Here is a 22,416-nt window from a genome sequence, read left to right as displayed (position 1 = left end):
TACCCAAAGCCAAAACAAACTATGGTCAATTTACGGCGTACTTCATGGGCATTTAAAAATAGAACCGCCTCCCTAACCATATAAAATCCTCTCGCACGTCAACACAGTTTAGCAGAACGGTGAAGCAATATTTCGTTACACTCTTATTACAAACGGATGGATAACTTCATAGGATTCCCCAAATATTATGTTTTCTAAGTTTCTGAGTGATTCGTCATTGCTTCCTTATGCTTGTTTGTACGCAGTTTTTTGCCTCAGCTTTGAGTTGACAGTTAACTTTTCAATTATGCTGATGACTGTATTGTTCAAAAGTTGATGACATATATTATTCTTGTACAATGTCCAAACTAATTTTTCTATGAAGTGTTTTTTCGTACTAATCAGGTTACTTTATTAAGCAATGTGTAATTGTCGCTGCTTTCAAATGTAGCAATGTTTGATATCTTTTCATGGGAGGTCCCCCGGACAGTTCTTTGGAACTTCGGGACCTCCTCCTGTATTGCGTTTGCGTTTCAACAATAAACAATAAACAATGCACAGCGCTGACGTAGGCACAATCATATCACGTTGTTCAGTACACTACCGAATGTGCTGGTGGAAGGTTAGCCGCTCTAGGTACGGTGGACAAAAAGCACAGATCGGGAACGCCAACTTTTAAGGCCGGCATCGCCTTTATTGGTGCCGGAATGTATGCAATGGTAAATGCTACGCTTAGACCGTAACCATAGAAATGAGTGTTACGCTTTGCCCAGCTCGGAGCACCCCTGATTTTTCAAATCTCAGTGTTACAAGTGGCACAAAGTTCGAGTTCGATTCTATGTCGACCCCCCTACATTGGATTGTCGAACTTGAAAAAAAAAAGGGCCGACCTACAATCATGAAAATACGGTAATTTCGGGAAGGTCCCCTTGCCATGTGCAGCTTTCCCGCTCATGGCAGTCCTTTCAACAGTGATTCCTCTGCAATTATTTAGCAAAATGAAAAGTTATTTTGCACAGCTAGTATATGGGGTGAATACTTGCTTTGTGCACAGTTTCAAGTCGCGCACATTGCGCGACTGGGTTCCTGAGCCATGGGAACTATCCAATAGAAATGCATGGGGAGTTAGACTTGACAGCGAATTACACAAACAAATAGTCAAAAACCTGAAATATCCTTTTAGCGTTTTAATCTTCACGTTGGCTTCTAGCTTTATGCCAAATATCATTTTCCTACAGTGGTTTTGCTAGGTTCCCGAGAGGTTGTAATTTTGACCGAGAAAGCTGGGTATGCACTTTGTTGTGGCAGGTGCCCATTTGGTCGTGGCATCAGCTGTTGAAAAGCTGACACCGCTTTGTGGGTGACGGGAATGCCTTCCTTCCGGAAAATGCACAATATTGTCTCCCTCACTCCATCAACATAGGGAAGGCAGGTGCAGGTGGGTTTTCTGGTGGAAGGAGTTCGGTCGAAAATGTTCATATTCACATGTCAGGATTGTGCTCCACACGCCAACATATCCCTCTGCTGCTGGGGCTGCCTTAGCTGGGTACTTGGTGCGGTCAACCGGTGATCAACCTTTAGGTGGGTCGTGGGGTTGTCATTGCACTTTGGCCTCGGGAACAAGCGTAGGGGGCCAGCAGGACGGGTCCGGAGTGTGGCTGTTGCTCTCTCTCTCTCCCCCTCCCCCAAGATGAGCTTGCGATCACGCCTGGTCATGGCAGCATTCCTGCTGACAGCGCTGCCACTGCTGGCCTGGCTTGCAGTGGACACTCTCGCCCTGTCATCCATTGGCAGCTCCGTTTACCAGGTGCGTGTATACGTAGGCTTGAATGGCCCCACTTGTTTCTTCCTTCTTTTTTTCAAGACGATAGTCTTTTTCGGGCAACGTTGTTGAACAAGAACAAGATATTACGTATATTTGAGGCAGAAAATCAATATCTAAGAGATACTTGCAGTGTTTATTACGATTCATGAATGCTTGGCTTTTGGGATAGCAAATGAAATGCTACAACTGCAGAAACCCGTTGCCGGCTGTAGGTTGCGCTACTATTGCTCCTGGGGGCATTTAAGCAATTAAACAGCAACAGCAATATATGGTTCCGCTAGATGGCTTCCATGTTCGGCTTAGAACACTCATGGAGTAGGGCCACGTGGGTGCCTCGATTCACGCACGTCTCTGCCATACGGCAGCACTGATATCGAGGCACCAGGCCCGGATCACCGGAACGTGGTAAATTTAAATTGACTTGAGAAAACCTCCAGCATGTTTATGTTGGAAGCAACAAAACGGGAGAACAGCATGAGAGTTTAGTGGAAAAGAGAAGGGAAACATTTACTTGCCAGGGGCGCAGGTCGACTACTGTCTCTCGTCGGCATTTGCAACTAAAGGAGCAGATACATGGCCTCTTTGTTTTCTTTTGTTTTTTTTTGTGCAGGGAGCAATTGATGCCAGAGTTAATATACACCAGTTGTGAAACTCCACTTTACAACTCAGGCCGTGTGAGCACTCCTGCTTTGTTGAAGCTCATAGGCAGGTGTAGTATTGGAATGGCACCCGGGGGACAAAAACTCAACATTGCAAAACGTTTACTCAGGAACACGACTTCGTAAAATAAAGCTTTCCAAACTAGAGACCATTGAATCAAGTGCTGTTTACTTGTGTGTCCGCAGTTTTTTTTTTTGTGACTTAATGCCTGACTGCAGCAAAAAAGTTGCCCAGCGCAGTCGAAAGTAAAAGGCACAGAACAGGTCGATAGTACGTTTAAACTGTACAATTTGAGCGTGAATGAACAAAATGTGTGTTCACCATGCAATTGGTGCAGATTAAATTTTCAAAGGCTGAAGTAGCATGAAGACACGTTGCAAAGAAGTAGGACATCATAATGGTAGGCATTTTGTTCTGCTGCCTACTACTTCACTGAAATAAACTGCACAATGCAGCATAAACGATGCTTCGAGACAACAATCGCATTCCCAGTGTTTCAGATGCCACCTGGTTTTGTGGTTGGCGGTACGGTCTTTTAAAGCTCGGCAGGCAGTTTTTTTTCTGGTGAACAGTTCTTGCCTTCTTCGTCAAATATTCGTGACTCCACGTCTGTTTCGAAAGTGAATGACATCACTCGAATAGTAAAAGTACAAACACATAGCTTTTCTGTGCTGCCTGGCAAGCCTGTTAAAAAATGAGGGTTAGACGATCTTAACCTGTTGCGGTGTCATTCAGAGGACATCGTTTTTCGAACCTTCTTCAAATGACTGTCGTGGCTCGTACACAAGTAACACTCGGGCATATCCCCCTCTCGTACTTCAGTTGTATCGAGTTAAGGGTGAGGCCTTTTAGGGGCGAAGCTCCTCTTGCTACGGCCCTGTCCAGTCCCTTGTTGCTGCTGTATCCGGCACAATAATGATTGTGGCAGGATACCCCCAGGGATTGGCCAACCAGAGATTGGCCTTAGAGGTCAAAACGTTCAACGCGTTCGTTGCTACCCAACAAGGAGGCGAGAAAGAGGTTGTCGTTAGTCGCCTGCGAGCTCAAGGCACGTACCGGGAGGTACGCGACACACGATGGTCTGCAGAAGGAGACGGCCAAGGTGGCTAAAATGTCGCACACCGTATTCGCCAACTTATCCATGAAGATTCTCATCGTCCCAAACAAGCCCTACATTACCACCACAGACATCGACGTCCTCGACGGGCTTGTCAATGGAGCGGGGGTAAGCTTGACGTGTCGAGCCTTTATATGATGTGCGGGCGAATGTTTCGCGGTTTTACCGATAATCATTTTAGCTTCGCCCCTCTCATTATCATTCACTTCGTGGAGATGGCGGGATTTTTTTACAAGCTCAACTGTTTTCAACATGTCTGTACAGCACTCTCCATATTCCAGGCGGTGTTCACAGTTCCGGCCATGCTGAGTGGTGCTGTGGCATCGCTAAACCTGTCCCCTCCGTGGCTGCCTAGCCTGAGTGAGCAGCCTGGTGTCTCCCAATCGATGACCGATGCCGGACCGGGACTGGCGGCCTCGCTGCCGCAGATCTCTGACGAGCAGCTTGACACTCTTGCGCAGGAGGTGTCTGACCGGCTGGCACATGTGACTCCTCCCACCAGTGACCTTGACGATGACAAGCAGAACGTGAGTGCTTTGAAAGGGGCTTAGAAGTCAGAATGGAGCTTTGTTCAGCTTCTAAGAAGCCGCTTTTAATAACTTACTCAGCTCGCTTACAGCCATGAAGGAGGGTTCTTTTAAAGCGGAAAAACGCACTAAATACTCCGGTTTAACCAAACTTTTTTGTTTTTACGGCACCATTGAAGCGTTGGGGTATCATTGGAACTGGGGGCGCCGTCAAATTTGTGCGCTGCAGTAGCGTGGAGACGTCTTCACCGACACAGAGGCGATATGGTTACTGTTCTGTTTGTGTTTTGCTCTCGCACTGTCAAGCCCTTCCACAAACCTTCCTTATGTTTGAGAGCAAAGCATCCGCTGATTGCATGGAGGAAACAACTCTGGAGGGGCCCCGATATCATTCTTTGGGAAGGCAGTCCCACCGTGTTGGGATGTTCACGGACCCCAATACTGTTTCTCTTTTTAAAGCCCTTTGTCCCAGTTGGCCTTGCCACTAAAATTCCAAATATCATCATCATCATCAGCCTATACCCTTTCCCGTTCTCCTCAGCTGTGCTTTGCCTTCTCTGCTTCTGTTTCCTTTCAAAGGACAGCTGAGAAGGCACGTTCGGGTACACAAACACCGAAGAAACGTGTGTACGCTGTGGACTGTATTAAAAATTCAAAAACAGCCGCACTTGCCTTCTCCGCTGTTTATTTTGCTCACATTCATAGATCTTTCAAAGTGCTGTAAAAAATTGTCCATGGTATTTAGCCACCGTAGCTGTGAAAAATCGAGTTGCAGGGTTCACTGATTACTTTTAGCTAAAGTGATGCAAGTCTCTCCGTTCTTTTTGCAACACATTGGAGTTGCAAGGGGTCTTCTCTGAGTATTTTTTTCATCGCTGATTGTATCATGTTCCTTGCCTTCCCAACCCCCCCCCCCTTTCCACACTGCACTTGCTGTGACGATTCTTTATTATCAGAGCAATCTGGGAGTTTTGTGGTAACTTATGGGGCAAACGTTTGTTCCCTAAGTGTGAAAATTTGGCATTGTCATTGTGTGCTCTGCCGGAAAAGGCATGCCACTAGTAGTTATGGTACATAAGTATCAGATATTATGCGATCATGGCACCTATGGGGAATTGGAAGATCACGTTTAACTGGTGCCCTGACGGCAATGGTTGGCCAAATTGGCTTACAATATTGACAGGTACCTACTAGTGAAGTTCAAATTTGATCCAAGTAGTTTTATGACTGTTGCAGTTGTTGTAGGTTGTGCAGCAGTCCTAAACAGCGTTAGTAGCTTTTGAAAACTGTTTCACACCGTTTCAGCTTCGTTTTTGCATTGCAAAATTAATTTAGCACTGCTGAACAGTTATTCAACTGTGAGCCGATTCGCCTTGGTATCTTTGCAGCGGTATACAGTTAATGGAAAAGAGTATGCAGCCTGGAATTTTTGTGCATCATCATTTTCTTGAGTGATAGTGTTCAGGCTAGAAGTTTGGTAATGAGACTGGGTCATTAGATATCAAGCTTTCGCATGGTTCTGTAATGCCGCCACTTTTTTGCCAATAGGTTTCGTTTTTGCATGGGGGTCTATTCTCACAAATCCTAAAAACGTTTGTTGTTTTTTGGGGAACTATTTTTGGTGGTGCGATCCAGGAAGCTTTTGTGGCTGAACCATTTCGTTGCATGACACCTACTTTGTGCGGGTGCACTGGCCGCCATTCTAGCATGCCACACCTTATTTCTGATACTGGGCCACTCCTGTCAGTCGTGATGGCAGTGAATTGCGAGTGTCAGTTCTGACGAGTAAAGTGCGGTAAACTGGCTGAACGTCGAAAACAAAAAATTCTTTATTGGCTTTGCATGCTAACCCGGGAGTCTTGTTCTGGTCAAAAATAAAAATTCAGTCATGGTATATCTGGGCCTGGGAGCCGGGCAGCGAGAACCTCTCGACGCGGGTGCCGGGAAGGGAATTGTTTATTTCACGCTAGCGTGCGGGTAGAGCGAATATGACATGGTTCGAAGCGAGGGGAAAACCACCACCCAAACGGCACGTAGGTGGTAGGGGCGCTTGCTGTTTATTCGAGTCGTCTTGCTCTCATGAGCGGTTGACCACTGGAGTGGCAGTGCATCGCCTACGTAGGTGTACAGACGCCATTGACAAGGTTTTTATGTCACTGGGAGGATTTGTTGGTACCAGTGACCGAAAAATTAGGTTTTCTTTTCAAGACCAGCTAAAATTGTACAGCCTAAAACGAAGGACCCGCATCACTGCCTGGAACAAGCACCATGAGCGTGATGATTTTCTTTTTTTTTGTATCTGAAAAACTGTTCCTCAGAAATATTCTTTTCCAGGAAATCTTCTTGAAACATTTATCTACAAAATGTATACTTTAAATTTATTTTGCAATCATTGGTTTGTTATATCAAACATCTTTTCTATCAATGTTTCGAAGACGCCACAAAAATTTCTATCATTTTTTAGTTGTACCAAATTTCCTGGCTTCTCTTGGAGACACCAACTCCAAGAGCTTGCGCACTGAAATTTTCCATCAGCACGAACTTTGAATAGGCGTGGTAGCAACACAGTCTACCAGAATGACATCTGTCTGGTGTCCTGTGTGTGCCAGGAGCATTGGGACTATTCGGAAGTCCGTCGCACGAGCCCGTTAATCTATATGGATGGCTTCGCAGGAGGCCCGGCTGGATCGGCTGGAACAGCAGCTGCAGGCGCAAAGGACCACGTGAGTAGGGATCACCTCCCTCCCAGATTTTCAAACTGTTCATGGTTATCTGTTTTGTTTAAGGCATTTGAGAATGCTGTCACCTAACCAGTGTGACAATCAAACCTGAATTTACAGAGCTTTCTTCAGAGGAATTGTCGTGAAAATAGAAAAATAACCTGTTTCGCCATGTAGTTCTGTGCTGCCAGAGAATGGAAAAAGCAAGGAAAAATAATTTATTAAAAAATAGGAAGTGGAGGGGTGTAATTTGTGCTGTAGCCAAAAGCTTGCACAATGTGGCAAGAACGGTGTGAAGGTAGTCGGGGCCTGTAAGAATTGTCCGGAGCCTTTCCTCATGAATTATATGTAAGATTCAAGAACAGGCACTTCTACCGTAGGAAATAAATAGTCGTTTACTTTACGTATTATCATATTCACTGATTTTACGAAATTTTGTCTTGGTGAAGTTGTTTTTCAACTGTGGCAACTAAACTGTCATTTGCGTTCTCAATGAAGCTGATATTGTATTATGGCGTCCAACTGCACGTTTTTTTTATATAGCACAGAGTGTATAGGGGTATAAGGCTGGCTTTCACCGACCAAAAAACCAGCCATGTGCAACATCTAGACATCAGTTTGGAGATGCCATCGTTTGCAAAATTCCGTCGATAACCAGTTCCCTGAATGCTAACTGATAATGAGACTGGGGTTTTTATATATTTAAGGTTGGAGCGAATGTATATTTTTTGAAGCTGCCCTAGTGATAAGTTACAGCTCCTGTAGACAATGCAGGGTAAAAAAATAGGTAGGAAAGGGCGTAGGGGAGCTTGGAGTGTTACTGGTATTCTCCTCCCATACATACACAAGCGGTTAAAAAAATTAGGACCCATTCACTCACTGAAGGTGGACTTCTTTACTTCTGGATATGTCGTAATCCAGTGAAGTTGTATATATTGTATATAACAAAGATGTCACACAGATGGTTATAGAATGCACACATTTATTTTTACCACTTAATGATATTGCTACGGTGTTGTGACCATTAAACTTCGAAAGGCTAGTTTCATCCTAGTAGGCAAACAGGGTGCTGTCCGTTTCACTCCTATTGAATCCCATGCAGTTACAGAGGACGCGAATTCTAAAATGTTTACATGGTCACTACAAACTACCTTATAACGACAAGTAAATGAAACTCTCAATGATGATGTTTTCCTACGTTTCATATGTAGTGATGTTGTTCTAGGTGCCAGCCAGGTATCATAATGGTAATTGTTTTGGGGGAAGTTAAAGTTGGCTTTGCTGCAAGACGTCTTTGCCGCCGCATATTTGTTGGCAGACACGAACAATCCACAGAATGTTACCCACAACCATCTTCACCGTGGAAAAGGCATTGCGTGGTCAAAAGTGCGCATCAGTTGGTGTTGTCTCAAAGGCATCATCAGCATTGGACTAAAAATTTTGCTGAAATAGATTCGGTCTTCTTTGAATTTCTAGTTGGAGCGGTGTTCATTATTTCTGCATGAAAGCGATGGTGTATTAGATTTACTTAGAAGGCGCAGGACACGCAGAGGTACGATAGAAGTTGTTTGCACATAGGCATGGAAAGAATCAGGAGAGTCTCGTTTTTCTCAGCATGGGAAAAAAGTGTGTCGGTTGTTGCAGGGTGGAGCACCTGTTGCAATTGTTGGGCGACCAGGAAGTCTGCTGCAAGGACGTGGCAGCCCTCTTAACAGACCTGGACGCCAGAATCATCGCTAAAGTGCTCAAGGTGAGAGGTGCTTGTTGTGTTGCGTCTCTATGTACGCAAGGTGGCAGGTTTGTCTGATACCGCCTCAATGGTGTTCTGTACATTGCTTGTGGTGTGGGCTCGTGAAGGTAAGAAGTCCGCGTTGCCCAGCTTCCGTTTGGAATCACAGAAGTGCCTCCCCCTGGAAATTCTGCATACGCCTGATGAGTGCCGGATTGTTGGATGAAAATTTATGTAAACGTTTATCAGTAATTGTTGATTGATTGATTGTAGGGTTTAACGCGCCGACGCAACGCAGGCGATGAGGCGCGCCGTAGTGGCGGGCTCCGGATTAATTTTGACCACCTGGGGATCTTTAACGTGCGCCGAAATCTCGTACACACGGGCGTTTTTGCTTTTCGCCTCCATCAGAAAAGCGGCCGCCGCGGCCGGGAATCGAACCCGCGACCTCGTGTTATCAGTAATTGTGAGCCTTCTTTTAGGATATCGACAGTAGGCCATAGCAGCCACTTTCACAGCTTTAGGAAAATTGGGGCAACGTGCTGAATGTCTGTGGGCATTGTCTGCCAGTTGACAGATCCTGCTGACAGGTCAGTCCTGTTTATAGATTGACAGCCAATGCATAACTGCAACCTAGGAGACGGGTGAACGGGCCTATGTTTCAAAAGAGAGAACCCACCTGCCTCATATGCACATAGCTTTACTTATTAAGGAATCGTAGACTCGTGCTTTGTAACGTCGACACAAAAGTCAAGGCGTGTGCAAACCTCCCGCGTTGGCTCGGTGGTTAAGGCGTTCTGTGGCTGAGCCCAAGAATGTGCGTTCGATTCCCAGCTGCGGCGGCCGCTTTTCAGGTGGAGTTTAAAAGCGAAAACGCCCATGTGTGCGAGATTTGGGCGCACGTTAAAGATCCCCAGGGGATCAAAATTTATCCGGAGCCCACCACCACGGCGCGCCTCATCGCCTGTGAAGTGTCGTCGTGATAAACCTCATAATCAATCAAGGCATGTACAAATACTGGATGTAGGACTTGCTTCATGTATTGCAAAAAAGCAGGTAGCCAGCCACAAGCATGAACATGGCAGTGAGAACTCAGCAGAACTTGGCTGTTTGTTTATTTGCGTCGCTACACGCACAACAGTTGGTTGACTTCATCAGCAAGTGTGCAGGACAGCTCAATGTCCCTGGCTGGGATCTTGAGAAACATTTCGCATTTGATGTACTAAGTAGTAGTCGTGGGTAGGGTTTTTCTTTTCTTTTTTTGAGATAGCTAAAAAAATTTGGTTAATCTGTGCTGTGGGGTTAATTACCTAATTTTTTGGCAGGATTTTGTGGTGTTCTGTTATATCCAACTGCTAATGATGGCCTATGTGCCAGGGTTTGAGAGCCGGAGTAGATCAAAGGAATCCGTGGCTGATGCATATTGCGAAAGGAAAAAGAGGCTGGCTTGCGTTGAATAGAGAACATACCCTAAATGTGTCTCGTGGTGTAATGGAAAAAAGAGCCCGACTTTCAGTGTTCTCTGGTACGGAACACTCGAATGCTGTACTCTGATTGAAACAGGTGTTTAGTACCGCGCAGTTGAAATCGGTATTTAAAAGAAAAAGTCAAATTCTACTTGCGTAGTGTTGTACAGAATGTGATTAATCTGCTAATGATTATTGAAGTGGCCATAGTACCTATGCAGTCTGTGGTAGTATCTGGCCAGCGGAGCTGTGCTTAACCTGTGGTCAGACTGCCTGCTTGTAATGGGTTAAAGCCAGGTCTGTCATTGAAAAGGGAGGCTGATGACTTGGGGCACAGTTGGTAGCTGCTAGGCATTGCAGCGAGTGCAAGGCCTTATTGCGAATAAGGGATGCTAAAACTGAAAATGAGCCGCTGCACGCAACCCGCTCTTCGTTGTTGCTGTTTTTTTTTGTGTTAGTGAATGCATTCACCTTCTCATGTTGTCCCTGCCAGGCTCAGGCGGGGAGTCAACACTTGGGTACTAGTTCAGCACGATAGCAGCTCATATAGTGTATCACTCAGACATCAGTGCGTGCACGCGTTTGAAAGGAGGTCGTGGCTAATGCGAGACATCGTCTGCCTTTTCCAAGTACGTCTGTTCTTCGTCGCTGCAGTAGGCCATAAGCACGTTAAGACTGCAAAATCTCCGAAACCACTCGTGTCCTGTTGAAAATACTCATCGTAACACACATTTTGCTTTGCATTGAGGAACAACTGGCTGTGGAGATGATGGACAGGGGCAGCTATCATTGTTCCTAAAAGTTGTACTTGATTGAGTATAGGGGTTGGAGTTGGAACTGGTGTGCAGTTTTTCAAATAGTACTTGAACATACATGCTTAGGTCTACGGACAGAGGCATCCAAAGCACACACACAAAACGCATGCTCGCGCATACACGCTATTCATCTAAAATTGCGCTCGGATGCTGGTGCAGGTGCTGAACGACTCGTCACCAGCGGCACCACGGAGCGTCCCTCTGCGCTCATTCCTCGAGGAAGTGGAGCAAAGACAGGACCACTTTGCCACCATCCTCAAGGGCGGCCTGGAAGAGCTTCGCCATGGTCTCCAAGCCGAGCTAGCTCTCGCCATGCAGTCGGCGTCTGAAGCCCAGCAGATGGCGAGGGAAGCAAAAGAGGTAGGGGAGGCCGCCCTTCGTGGGTTTGCGCTGTTTCCTTGATGTCGCTGTTGTGCAGATTTTATTTGCCCGACACTGTGTTCCTCTCCCTGCTTTTCCTTCGCGAGAGTCGCAATCTTCCTTTAAGTTTTACAGCCTCATAGTTTGGTGCTTTTTTGCTGCTTCTTTAAACCCTGGGGCTTTGGGATTGTGCAGATGCTTCCCTGGTGTAGGTTTTGGATGGATACAATCACAGTTCTGCACAGTGGGCTGAATTGCTTCTATTTTGTTCTCGAATAGAAGACTAAACAGAAACAAATAAACTGTTTAATGGAGGACGCCGCTAGGGGGCCGATATGCGGTCGTGGCTCGCATAAAGGCTCGAATATTGTCTAACAGTTCTGTAACGTCGTTTCGCTGACAAACGTAAGTGGTGAGACAGCTTCCTTACCATGTGCTGACCACCCCGGATGACCATTCAGCCCCACCGGACTTTTCGTGCTCGTAAATCGATGAACGCAGCTATCAAAAGACAGTTAAGGCTAACGAACCGACGGCGTGCTTCGGAACCAGCGGCGGCGGCTGCTGCTGCCGACGCAGCTGCCGGTACAACTGCCACGGCAGCGAAGTGGTGCAGGCCGGTGCAGGTAGCTCGAGCGATAGCTTGTTACTGCTGCACTAAACGGGACCCAAGTCCCAAACATGGCAGCACATATGAGAAATGAGTTAATGATTCAATGGCGGGTTGCATTAACTACCGTCGTCTGCATCGCCTACGAGAGCGGCAATCGAATATCCGCCGCAGTGCTAAGCCGAACGCATCTGCAGGCGGACCTCTAGGCAGAACGGCCGGCTGCTCCCAGCGCTATCTTCCCATCCACTGTCTCGAGCGTCGCGCGCGGTTTCTAGCCGCGGCAGCAATTTGCACTCGCAGCGCCTGCGTCACGTCCACGGTCGCTTTTTAATTAACCGGCTCACGAGGTCAGTGCGTGGGGGCACTCGCAGAAACTGCCGGCGACGCGGATTCGACAGAGCTACGGCAGCTCTGCTCTGTGATATCTGTCCGACAGTCACTTGGTCAGCTTTGTTCACACAAAATCTCGCGTTTCGCGGTGGCCGCTGAACCCGAAACTGCGACTGGCCGCATTGAAAACGCCTCTAATAAACAACCGCCGCACGCTGTGAGCAAATTAGGTCTCCACACGTGATACGTAGGTCATTGTATAGCTGGTCATCGCAACAAAAAAACCTAGATGCAAAATTTTGTGTCAGTGCCCTTTTAAGGTAGCACTCGTATCACTTATTTTCGGTCGAACGCCACAACAGCCCGCCACAAGCATCACACACACATCAGCAATCATTACATAACAAAACATATCTTCTGTAAGAAAATGCCACAGCAGCCCAACAACCTCTTGCAAGCATATTTTGAGGTATCCGCGCAGCTGCAAGCCCAGGATGTTGACCTCCAGCACAGCGTCCGGGCAGGGCGATGGCACAGAAATCGCAAACTGAGAAATAATTAGCCGCTTTGACAAAAGAACCGCTCCAAAGGAATTAATTATGCAGCATTTTTTGTTTTTACAGAACAAGTAAAGAGCATCTGAGTTCTACACAGATGCGTCCAAGTCAGCTGGCGCAGTATCATGTGCTACACATGGTCCCAACTTTTCCACGTCAAAGACTATGCCTGAAGCCACATCTATATTCACTGCTGAAACACACGGCCTTGTATTGGCTGTAGAATATATTATTGAGAACAATGTCCAAAAGTCAGTGATATTCACTGACTCTCAAAGTGCTGTGCAGGCTTTAGCGTCAGGAAAGTTACAAAAAAATCCAGTCTTTAATCAATTGCTAAAACTACTGTGCTCAGCCCACAAAGAAAAACTTGAAATCACTGTCTGTTGGGTCCCAGGTCACTGCGGCATAGCCGGAAATGAGCAAGCAGACAGGAATGCTGTAACTGCAGCTCTTCGGAGTGACCTAGACATTCAAAGCGTCCCGTACGAGGATCTTAAAGCGTACGTACGTAAGAGGCTGCGCGACCAATGGCAGGAAGATTGGAATGGGGAAACAGCAAAGTGCACATGGTAAAACCTAAGTTAGGTAGATCGATCTGTGAGAAACGAGACAGGATCACAGACGTTACTCTCTGTAGACTGCGCATAGGCCATACCCATGCTACACATGCGTACCTATTGAAAGGAACAGAACAGCCACGCTGCTTGAGGTGTGGAGGGTCGCTGTCAGTCATTCACGTACTGGTAGAATGCAAACTACTTGAACCGCAAAGAAAGCTTCATTTTCCAGAATTGTACACACGCATGATCCCTCAACACCCATTGCTGTTTTTATCAGACGAGCCACTTTTCTCTACTAACCGTGTTTTTAAGTACCTCTCAGACGTAGATTTTTTAAGGTATGTGTCGTATCACCCGTGAGCCGAGCCACCATCGCACGCTAGAACCTGGTAGGGCCGCTCATTGCTACCGCAAAGACGGTGGCAAGGGGTGCACGTAGAATATGTATATGTATTATGTATATGTATATAAGTAGAATATGTATATATGTATATATATATATATATATATATATATATATATATATATATATATATATATATGTGTGTGTGTGTGTGTATTACACAGACAGACAGAGAGAGATGGAGATCGAGATAACACTATTTATCCAAGGGTTACCGCAGCTTGGTGGCCGTAGAGCTTCAGCGACTGTGGCTACCTGACCTGTGAGCGACTTCTGGATGTCCAGGTTTGAGCAACCCCGCGCTGCTTCCCACTGGTCGACGGAGGTGATGAGAGAGATGTCAGATTTGCAGGCCGACATATGATGTAATGTAGCCTGTTCTCCACAGTGCTGGCAGAGTGTTGTGGGATACAGTGAGGGCTGAATGTGATGAGGTATGGCTAAACAGGGGAGAGATTCAGTTTGAAGCTGACGCTGAAGGCGGTCGTCTTCCACTGATGGGGATGGGTGGGCGGGAGGGTATTTGCGGCGGGACAGGCGGTAATGTTCCGTGATGTTTTTGTACGTGGCTAAACTGTCACGGACTCTTCTGGCTCCATGGGAGCCAGTGCTGGCATCACAGGCCCGGGAGACGAGAGGTCGGGCAGCGGTGTGTGCCACTTCATTTCCTACAATAGCCGTGTGGGCAAGGAACCAGATCAATTCTACAGGATCAGTAGCTGGTTTTTGATTAGGAATTTGGTGGGCCTGAGGCGAGATCTGGCCTCTGACATAGTTTAGAACGGCCGCTTTCGAATTAGAGAATGTGAATCTGGTAATTGGCCTATGTGTGTGTGCAAGTGCTATCGCCGCTTCTTCCGCCACTTGAGGGTGGCGGGTTCGAATGGTGAGGGCCGTGAGTGGGGGAGAATCGGGTGACTGGATGACTGCTAGGGCAAGAGTGCACGTGACGATACTCCGCAGCATCAACATACAGCGTGCCTCGATCAATGGGCTATTTCGTTGTTAATGCACGGGCTCGTTGCGCCCTTTGGGGATTATACTGGGGGTCCATGTTTCGAGGAAGGGGCCGTATAATGAGGTTTTCTCTCGTAACGGTTTCGATGAGTAATTTTGTCTCGGGCTCTTGCAGGTAGCCAATGCGCAGGCTGTCAAGGAGGGCTCTGCCGGCTACACTGCGCGTCAGGCGGCCAAGCTGCCCCGTGCGATGTCCTTCGATAAGCTCTCTAGACGTATTGTGTACGCCTCTTCTCCCCAGTCTGGCAGTGGAAGCTTCTGGGGGTATTTGTAGAGCGCCCCGATTAGCCATCCGAATTAGGCAATCCACTTTTGGAGTTTCCGTTTACGTAAGGATAAGATATGTGAGCGCAAATGTAATCCTACTTATTAAGAATGCTTGTATTAGTTTAAGCCGATACTTTTCTTTAAGGCCATGTCTTCGTGCTACAATTCTTCTAAGAAGCCCGATTATTTGCGCTACATGAGCCCATAATTTTCTGATGTACGATGTGTTGCATCGGTCCTGTTGCAGAGGCAATCCAAGTATGTTTATTTGCATTACCCGTGGTACGGGAGTACCTTCCAGCTGTACAGCGATTGAGGGGGGGGGGGGGGGGGGGGCTCATGGTGCTTTAAATTTCTTGCGTGGGAGGACTAATAGTTCAGATTTGGCTGGTGAACAGTGAAGGCCCGCCAAGGCCGCACCTTCTTCTACGGCTGTCGCTCCGGCCTGTGAGGTGGATTTAAAATGAGCATCATTACTTTGCTTGACCAAGAGCGTGATGTCCGCGTAAACGGTGTATGCAACTCCGGTATCTGATTTAACGTAGCCACTGCTAGGTTAAAGAGCAGCGGGGAAATCACGGATCCCTGGGGAGTACCGCACGATGGAAGCTGTATATCGGGCAGTGTAAGATTTCCCAACTGGAGGGAGAGCGTCCTTTGTGTGAGAAAGGCGCGCAAGTAGTTGTAGACTCGAGCACTTGGCCCTATGCATTCCAGACCTCTCAGGGTGGGTAACTCTGTCGAAAGCTTTGTTTTGGTTAAGTCCAGGGCTAAGACAGCTGCCGTAGCCACTACGGATAAGTTTCACAGAATACCACGATGTAGCCTCAAGTGCATATCATTTATGGAAAGCCCAGCTCGAAATTCGTACATATTGGGGGGCTTGAGTGTTTTCGATGAAACGGTTTAACCTAGCTAAAATAATCCGCTCTAGTACTTTGCCAAAACATGAAGTTAGCGAGATGGGTCTTAAATTTTCCAGAGATAGTGGCTTGCCCGGCTTAGGTATGAATGTAATGTTCGCATGGCGAAACTCTTCAGGGAGCGTACCTTTCTTTCAATGGTAATTGAATACCCAAACTAAGTAGGCCACGGAGGCGTCATCTAAATTAAAGGGACACTGAAGTGAATTTGTCAAGCTCCCGTTTTAAGTGCGAATGCACTTTATAAGCGACCCCAAACCTTCCACCGCCGGCGGCGTCCGCAGTCCTCCTCTCCCTAGCAACGGCGTGGAGCGGAGAGGAGCGTCGGTAGCAACGGTGCGGTGACGTCACTTCACCACGTGACCGCGCTCGCTCCGCCTCCTCGCCGTGGCTGCGCGGGTGCGCGCCGCTCCCCGCACCGCTCCTCGCGCCGTGACGTCATGGTATGACGTCACAGCGCGCCTCCTCTCCCCAGCAGCTGCCGTGCGCCTCTCTCTCCACCGTGACGTCACACTCTCTCCTCTCCCCCTCGCTCGGCTGCAGCTGCCGTGCGCCGCTGTCCCTCTCCCCTTGCGCTCGCCTCCTCTCTCAGCCACCTGGCTCGGCGCGCTCGGCGCGGCGTACCCCCCTATATATGCAGCGATAAACTGCCAGACCTCCGTGGGTCGGCTCGCGCGCGCTCACGGGTGAATGCCAACGGATTTTAACTTTACTCCCCCTCATAGCATCACCCCGTGCATTCGTACTTAACCATGTTCACCCTCGGGGAAATGCTTGGGAGTTTTTTGCTTGCACTGCGTAGACTGACTCAAATTAGCCCACTTTTCATTGTTTATCCGCTTGACAAATCGGTCATTATTTTACACAGCGCGAAAGAAGAAAAACTACTATGCGCGGTTTGCGGCGGCCGCACAAACTAAAGCTGTGACGTTGGGAGGAGGGAACACCGTGATTGGACGATGCCGAAGGTTTGCAATCAAACAAGTTTCGGTTTCGGTTCTGTAAAACACAACCGATTGCGTTGTTGGACGGGCATTCTCAATATCTCGGTAATCATCGTACCGCGCTTCTGCCATGTTGTCGGCTGTAAAATGCGTAAGATAAGCCTCCCAGGGCATGAACTACGCAGTGCATGAACGCCCTCCGCGTCCCCGCAGACGCTCAAATGCCATGCGCTTTTCCCCCATATTTGGAGCTTGCCTCACTCATGCCTGTATCGTAAAAAGCGTGTTCACACCAGGCCAAGGGTCTGTTGATTCTGGCCTGTGCCCACTGCCCGCAAGCAGTCGGTGCTGATGGCAACAGCGCGCCAACGAGAACTCGCTAGCGCGCCAGTGCCAGCCTGCGCGCGTTCTGTGAACTAGTTCGTGGAGCAATGAACGTTGCGGCCCCAAAAAAGGTGAACTCAGTATAGAAAACATTGGCGGAAAACGAAAAAGTTAACTTACAAAAAAAAAACAACAAAAAAAAACACGCACCAGCGGGGATTCGAACTCACGACTTACAAAACACTTGCAATGACATAACCAGTGGTTTAGTCCACTCGGCCATGGGGAGGGCTCTGCTGACCTACGTAATATAGAGTTTATATTGTATAACCAGTTTACACTTTTATTTAGTTTTGGCATTTCAAGTAGCTTAGGTGACTATTTGTTGTGTTGCGCTCTGGCAGTAAGCATCCCCCGAGTTTCCACAATATATCACGTCTAGCAATTGCATTTCTTAGTCGGAAAAGCGTTCGCAGATGCGTAGTCGTGCTGCTGACCGCTGTGCTTGTTCGCCCAGCGCAAAAAAGTGCTTCCCGCACCCTAGTTATACGCTGTACGGTAAAAATGTCAGTTGATTTTATTTCCTTAGTACCTATATTGACTTCGCTGACTCTTCTCTCGCCTTCAAGAGGCCTTATATTTTCCTACTGGCGTACCAGTCAGCGAAGCGTCGCATGTGCGCTTGTGCAGCGCTTGTGTGAAGCGACCTTGACTTGGAGCTAGATACAGAGTGCAAACTAACCAACTAAAGAAAGGCAGATTCTTCCATTCACAAACGTGTCCTGGCTTCGTTTCAACTGAGCGAACGAATTGCGACGACCCGTCGGCGGCCGGCGGACGAAACGCTGGGCCGACTGACTCTGCCTGAAGGCCGGGGAGCCGTGCAGTAGCGCAGCCAATTGCGAGCTCGGCTCCTCCCGACGTCACACGAAAATGCCACAGAAAATGGGCGAGCGTAAAGAGAGGAGGACAGCATTTTCGAATTAATTTTTCTATTAAATAAAATCGCGTAAACGCGCCCAGAGTGGTCGAAACATGGCCTGGAGACTCCGGACTACAATTTGCTCTAGTAATCCCGCAATGTTTACATATCACTTCAGTGTCCCTTTAAGTAAAATCTTTCTGGCAACCATGTCTTGACCCGGGCCTGAGGTTGTACCTCCGCCCCAGTGATGTCCTCATCCAAAGTAGCATTGGGGAGCCGGCATAATCGGGACGTGATCGCCTTTCGGGATGCACATATTTTTAAGCTTTTCCAGCACTGCGTTCGAAGTCAGTCTCTGCCGCTTCATATATCATGATAGTGATTCTGGACAACAGCGCGCAAAAAGACGTGGACGAAGGGAACGGACAGGACGAGCGCTGACTCACAGTGCACTGTTGTCCAGAATGACTCCATACCAACTTGCCCAGCTCACCACTCTGTTAGACTGATTCTGTTTGCCTTATCGGTTTCGGAGCAATTAACGTCGAGCAAGTGCCTAAGGAGAGACCATGCGCATTTAATTCCAAGCGCTCCTCGCAGCCGGTCACATAGCTCCTCCTCCTCCTACCCTGGCCAGTTTTTGAGCGTATAATGGTCTCTTTTGCGAGATGAGCGATGCACTTTCTTAGGCTTCTATCATGTTTTTGTGTCCCCCACCGTTTTTAGCGCATGTGCAGCTTTCCCGCTCATGGCAGTCCTTTCAAAACTGGTTTATCATCATCATCATCTTCACCAGCTTATCTACGCCCACTGCAGGGCAAAGACCTTGTAGCGCCACCATCATCATCTTCTTAAGCGCCACCAACCATCATCATCACCAGATTGTCTAGCTTGCACGGAACACACTCGGCACCCGACACCTCGGGAACGGCACTGGTGTTCTACGCGCCTCGTCATGTCCATGGCGCAGCCAACGCAATCGTAATAAACGTGGGCTCGGCCGCTCCGCCTCATTGGCTGCCTACAATTTGGTGACCCGACAAGCGGCTTCGCCATGGCTTTGAGACGCTGCTTCCCCATACACAACGCGGATGACGGCACGCGAATAACGTTCCCCGCCCTACCCGACTTTCCCTTGCTGATTCCGTTTGACGACATCTCAAACCACGCTGCATGGTTCGTCATCTTGGAGAGCCATTTTTACGTAAATGACATCTGCTCCCCGGAAATTAGGTACCTCTTGACAATACAGAAGCTACCTGCTGACCTCATTGAGCAGATCCAGCTGCCGACCCCAGGCCCTAGTGCTTATGACAACTTAAAAGACACTGTCCTCAACCACTACGGCATGAAAGCCCGGCAGACGACAATCCCGACAGAACCTGGTGCCGTTACCACCATCAGTCCTCCTCCGACACCGCCCTCGGCCCATGTACCCGAACCCTCACTAGGCGACGGGTCTGCGATCATGGGCGCGTATCTCGAGCTCCCAGCCGCACCTTCCACGAAAAACACTGGAGGCCAACGACATCACGGGTGCCCACCAACCACCGCCTGCTTTGTCCACTGCTACCACACCACAAGAAGGTGCCGATGATCCGCAGAGCACCGAGGCGGCGACCTCCCTCACTCCACGGTTGACGCCACCCCCCATCTAAGCCCACTGTGAGCCCTTCCCTGGCACCACTCCACAACGTGTGCTCCGCAACGCAGCCACCTGAATGGCATACACGACAGGTACAGGGCGCCACCAACGAGACTCCCATCGACGCACCAACCATCTGCCATCGTGACGTTACGTGTTTCGTCTTGGTGGATGCGCAGCAGCAGCGTGACTCCTCCAAGGAAGCACCTGGGCTAGTAGGCTCACAACGAGCAAAGATGAACACCCTCCAACTACCTGTGACGAAAACGATGACGGGGCAGTCAGACCAGAACAAAGACCGCAGTCGGCCTCTGAACCACCCACCACGTGCACTCTTGCCTGCTGTTTCGCTTGCGAGAGCCGCGTTTTCTGCTTCGAGCCGTCAACGCCGCATTAGACCACACAAACATCATGCAACTTGCGACCGACTTGGCGCTCCCCGTCAACTCGCTCCTTTCATGACAGTGCGGGAGTCAGATCAGCGGAGACAACTTTTTGCACGCCCCCTTCGGCAGCAACGCGTTCGAGTTCCCAGAGTATTCACCACCCTTCTGGGTGCCTCATGGGCCTTGGCACATAAGCAACGTCGCTTCGAGCTATCACGACGGTCAATGGCCCATGGTTCGCTCATCCGTAGACGAACGCGGCGGCGACTGCGTCACTCCCTCCGCACATGCTGCCGTGGTCTATGGAACAACAGAGCTGGCAGCAGAACGGAGCCGCCCTGTACCCGCAAGCCATCTGCAACCGTTTGTCTGGACCACCTTGTAGCCCGGAGAGTGCACTCGATCTTTGAGGGACATCACTCTCGCTTCTGGGCGCTACTAGCAGTTTCCGCCCCGCAGGACGCTCGTTTCCGCCTACGGCCTCTGCGCCACTCCAGGCAAGGCCCCCCGAGGGAAATTCACACACCAGATTCTACCTCACCGACGACCAGGAACGTGCCGTTAGTCGACCCCAGCCACTCGACCACGGACTGCCCACGGACTCTCCCTGACAACGGACAAATTGTACATAGGTGTACATAGTGCATAGTGCATTTTCGTGCATTGTCATTTAAATTTGTCATTTTATCGCGCTTCACGCTAGGGGGGGGGGGAGCCCTGTAGCGCCACCATCATCATCTTCGTAAGCGCCACCATCATCATCAACAGATTGTCTAGCTTGCACAGAACACACTCGGCACCCGGCACACCTCTGGAATGGCGCCCTCGTTCTACGCGCCTCGTCGTGTTCATGGCACAGCCAACGCAACCACAATAAACGTGGTCTCGGCCGCACCGCCTCATCGGCCGCCTACAACCTCTCCCATTATTCTCCAATTACCTCGGTCCTGTGCCAACTGTGACCAATTTATCCCCGCAAACTTCTTGATCTCATCTGCCCATCTTTCTGCTGCCCCCTGCAACGCTTGCCTTCTCTAGGGATCCACTCTGTTACCCTTAATGACCAGCGGTTATCTTGCCTTCGCATTACATGCCCTGTCCACGTCCATTTCTGCTTCTGAATTTAAACTAATACGTCTTTAACACCAGCTTGCTCCCTGACCCACTCCGCTCTCTTCTTGTCCCTTAATGTTACACCTACCATTTTCCGCTCCATTGCCAGCTGAGTCGTTCTCAATTTAAGTTGAACCCTCTTAGTGAGCCTCCAAGTTTCTGCCCCGTAGGTGAGTACCGGTAAGATGCAGCTGTCATACACTTTCTTCTTCAGCGACAATGGTAGGCTGCTATTCATTATCCAACACTGGTTACTCTGTAGTTATTTAGTGAAATGTAAACTTGTTTGTGCAGCTAATATTTGGGGCGAAAACTTGCTTTCTGCACAGATCCAAGTCTCGCACTTTGCGCGAATAGGTTCCTGAGCCATGGAAACTATCTGATAGAAATGCATGAGGAGTAATATTGCACAGCGAATTACGCACAAAATATTCAGAATCGTGGAAAGTTCTTTCAGTATTTTCATTTTCACGCTGACTTCTTGCTTATGCCAAATACCACTTTCCTGAAGTGGTTTTGCTAGGTTCCCGAGAGGGCGGAATTTTGAGCGAAAAAGCTGGGTGTGAATGAGCACGCGTCATCTTCCCCCTGCAGGTTCAAGCTGGAAGGCATGTACAAACTGAAGGAACCCGTTTCCCAGCTGGGCGTCACGAAGCTGGTCGACGACCAGCAGTCTGACCTGTCGGGCATGGGCGGGTCGCATGACCTGTTTGTACACGACATAGTGCACGAGGCCGTCGTCGAGGTCAATGAGGAAGGCAGCGAGGCGGCGGGTGCAAGCGGCGTCTTGGTCGCAACGAAGAGCTTGAGCGAGAGCCCGCAGTTCATCGTCGACCACCCGTTCCTCTCCTTCATTCGCAACCCGAAGACCAGAGATGTCCTCTTCGCGGGACAAGTGAACCACCTGTAGGTGTGGTGGTCTATTGTAAAGTACCCTGCTTCATACACAATATTGTTTACCACAGAGTCCCAGACACTAAAAAAACGTACAATCTTGAACTATCGTTTTTCGGCGTCAAAGTTTATGTTTCTGACATGAATTACCGGAAGTAATTGATAATGAAAATGATGATCAAACGTATTCGGACAGTAATGACCATCATGATGAGTGTACCTTAAACATTTGTAGTCCTAGCAGTGTAACTCGGCTGACCTAGCTCTCGCGCAAACAGGGGCATTGTTCGCACTTGGCGACAGCGTTTTTTTAT

The 22,416-nt window shown here is 48.6% G+C and overlaps 1 protein-coding gene across 1 annotated transcript; it reads left to right on the top strand.

The window, feature by feature from the left end:
* The first annotated feature begins 1,675 nt into the window (after positions 1 to 1,675).
* On the top strand, positions 1,676 to 21,939 carry LOC144164307 (uncharacterized). Its single transcript, XM_077694808.1, has 6 exons — positions 1,676 to 1,786; positions 3,863 to 4,108; positions 6,782 to 6,831; positions 8,473 to 8,578; positions 10,998 to 11,198; positions 21,803 to 21,939. Exons 1-6 carry the CDS (start codon positions 1,694 to 1,696, stop codon positions 21,884 to 21,886), a joined length of 780 nt encoding a protein of 259 aa, XP_077550934.1. The 5' UTR covers positions 1,676 to 1,693; the 3' UTR covers positions 21,887 to 21,939.
* Positions 21,940 to 22,416: the final 477 nt, after the last annotated feature.

The sequence above is a fragment of the Haemaphysalis longicornis genome, unplaced genomic scaffold (assembly GCF_048455015.1).
Source record: "Haemaphysalis longicornis isolate Haplotype H1 unplaced genomic scaffold, Haemaphysalis longicornis Haplotype H1 scaffold_1, whole genome shotgun sequence".
NCBI classification, from domain to species: domain Eukaryota; kingdom Metazoa; phylum Arthropoda; class Arachnida; order Ixodida; family Ixodidae; genus Haemaphysalis; species Haemaphysalis longicornis.
This window is presented reverse-complemented; position numbering and strand designations above follow the sequence as displayed.

Coding starts and splice junctions, on each gene's coding strand:
- LOC144164307 (XM_077694808.1), top strand. CDS start 1,694: ATGGCAGCATTCCTGCTGACAGCGCTGCCACTGCTGGCCTGGCTTGCA. Junction 1,787..3,862: donor TTGGCAGCTCCGTTTACCAG/GTGCGTGTATAC, acceptor TCCATATTCCAG/GCGGTGTTCACAGTTCCGGC. Junction 4,109..6,781: donor TTGACGATGACAAGCAGAAC/GTGAGTGCTTTG, acceptor ATGGCTTCGCAG/GAGGCCCGGCTGGATCGGCT.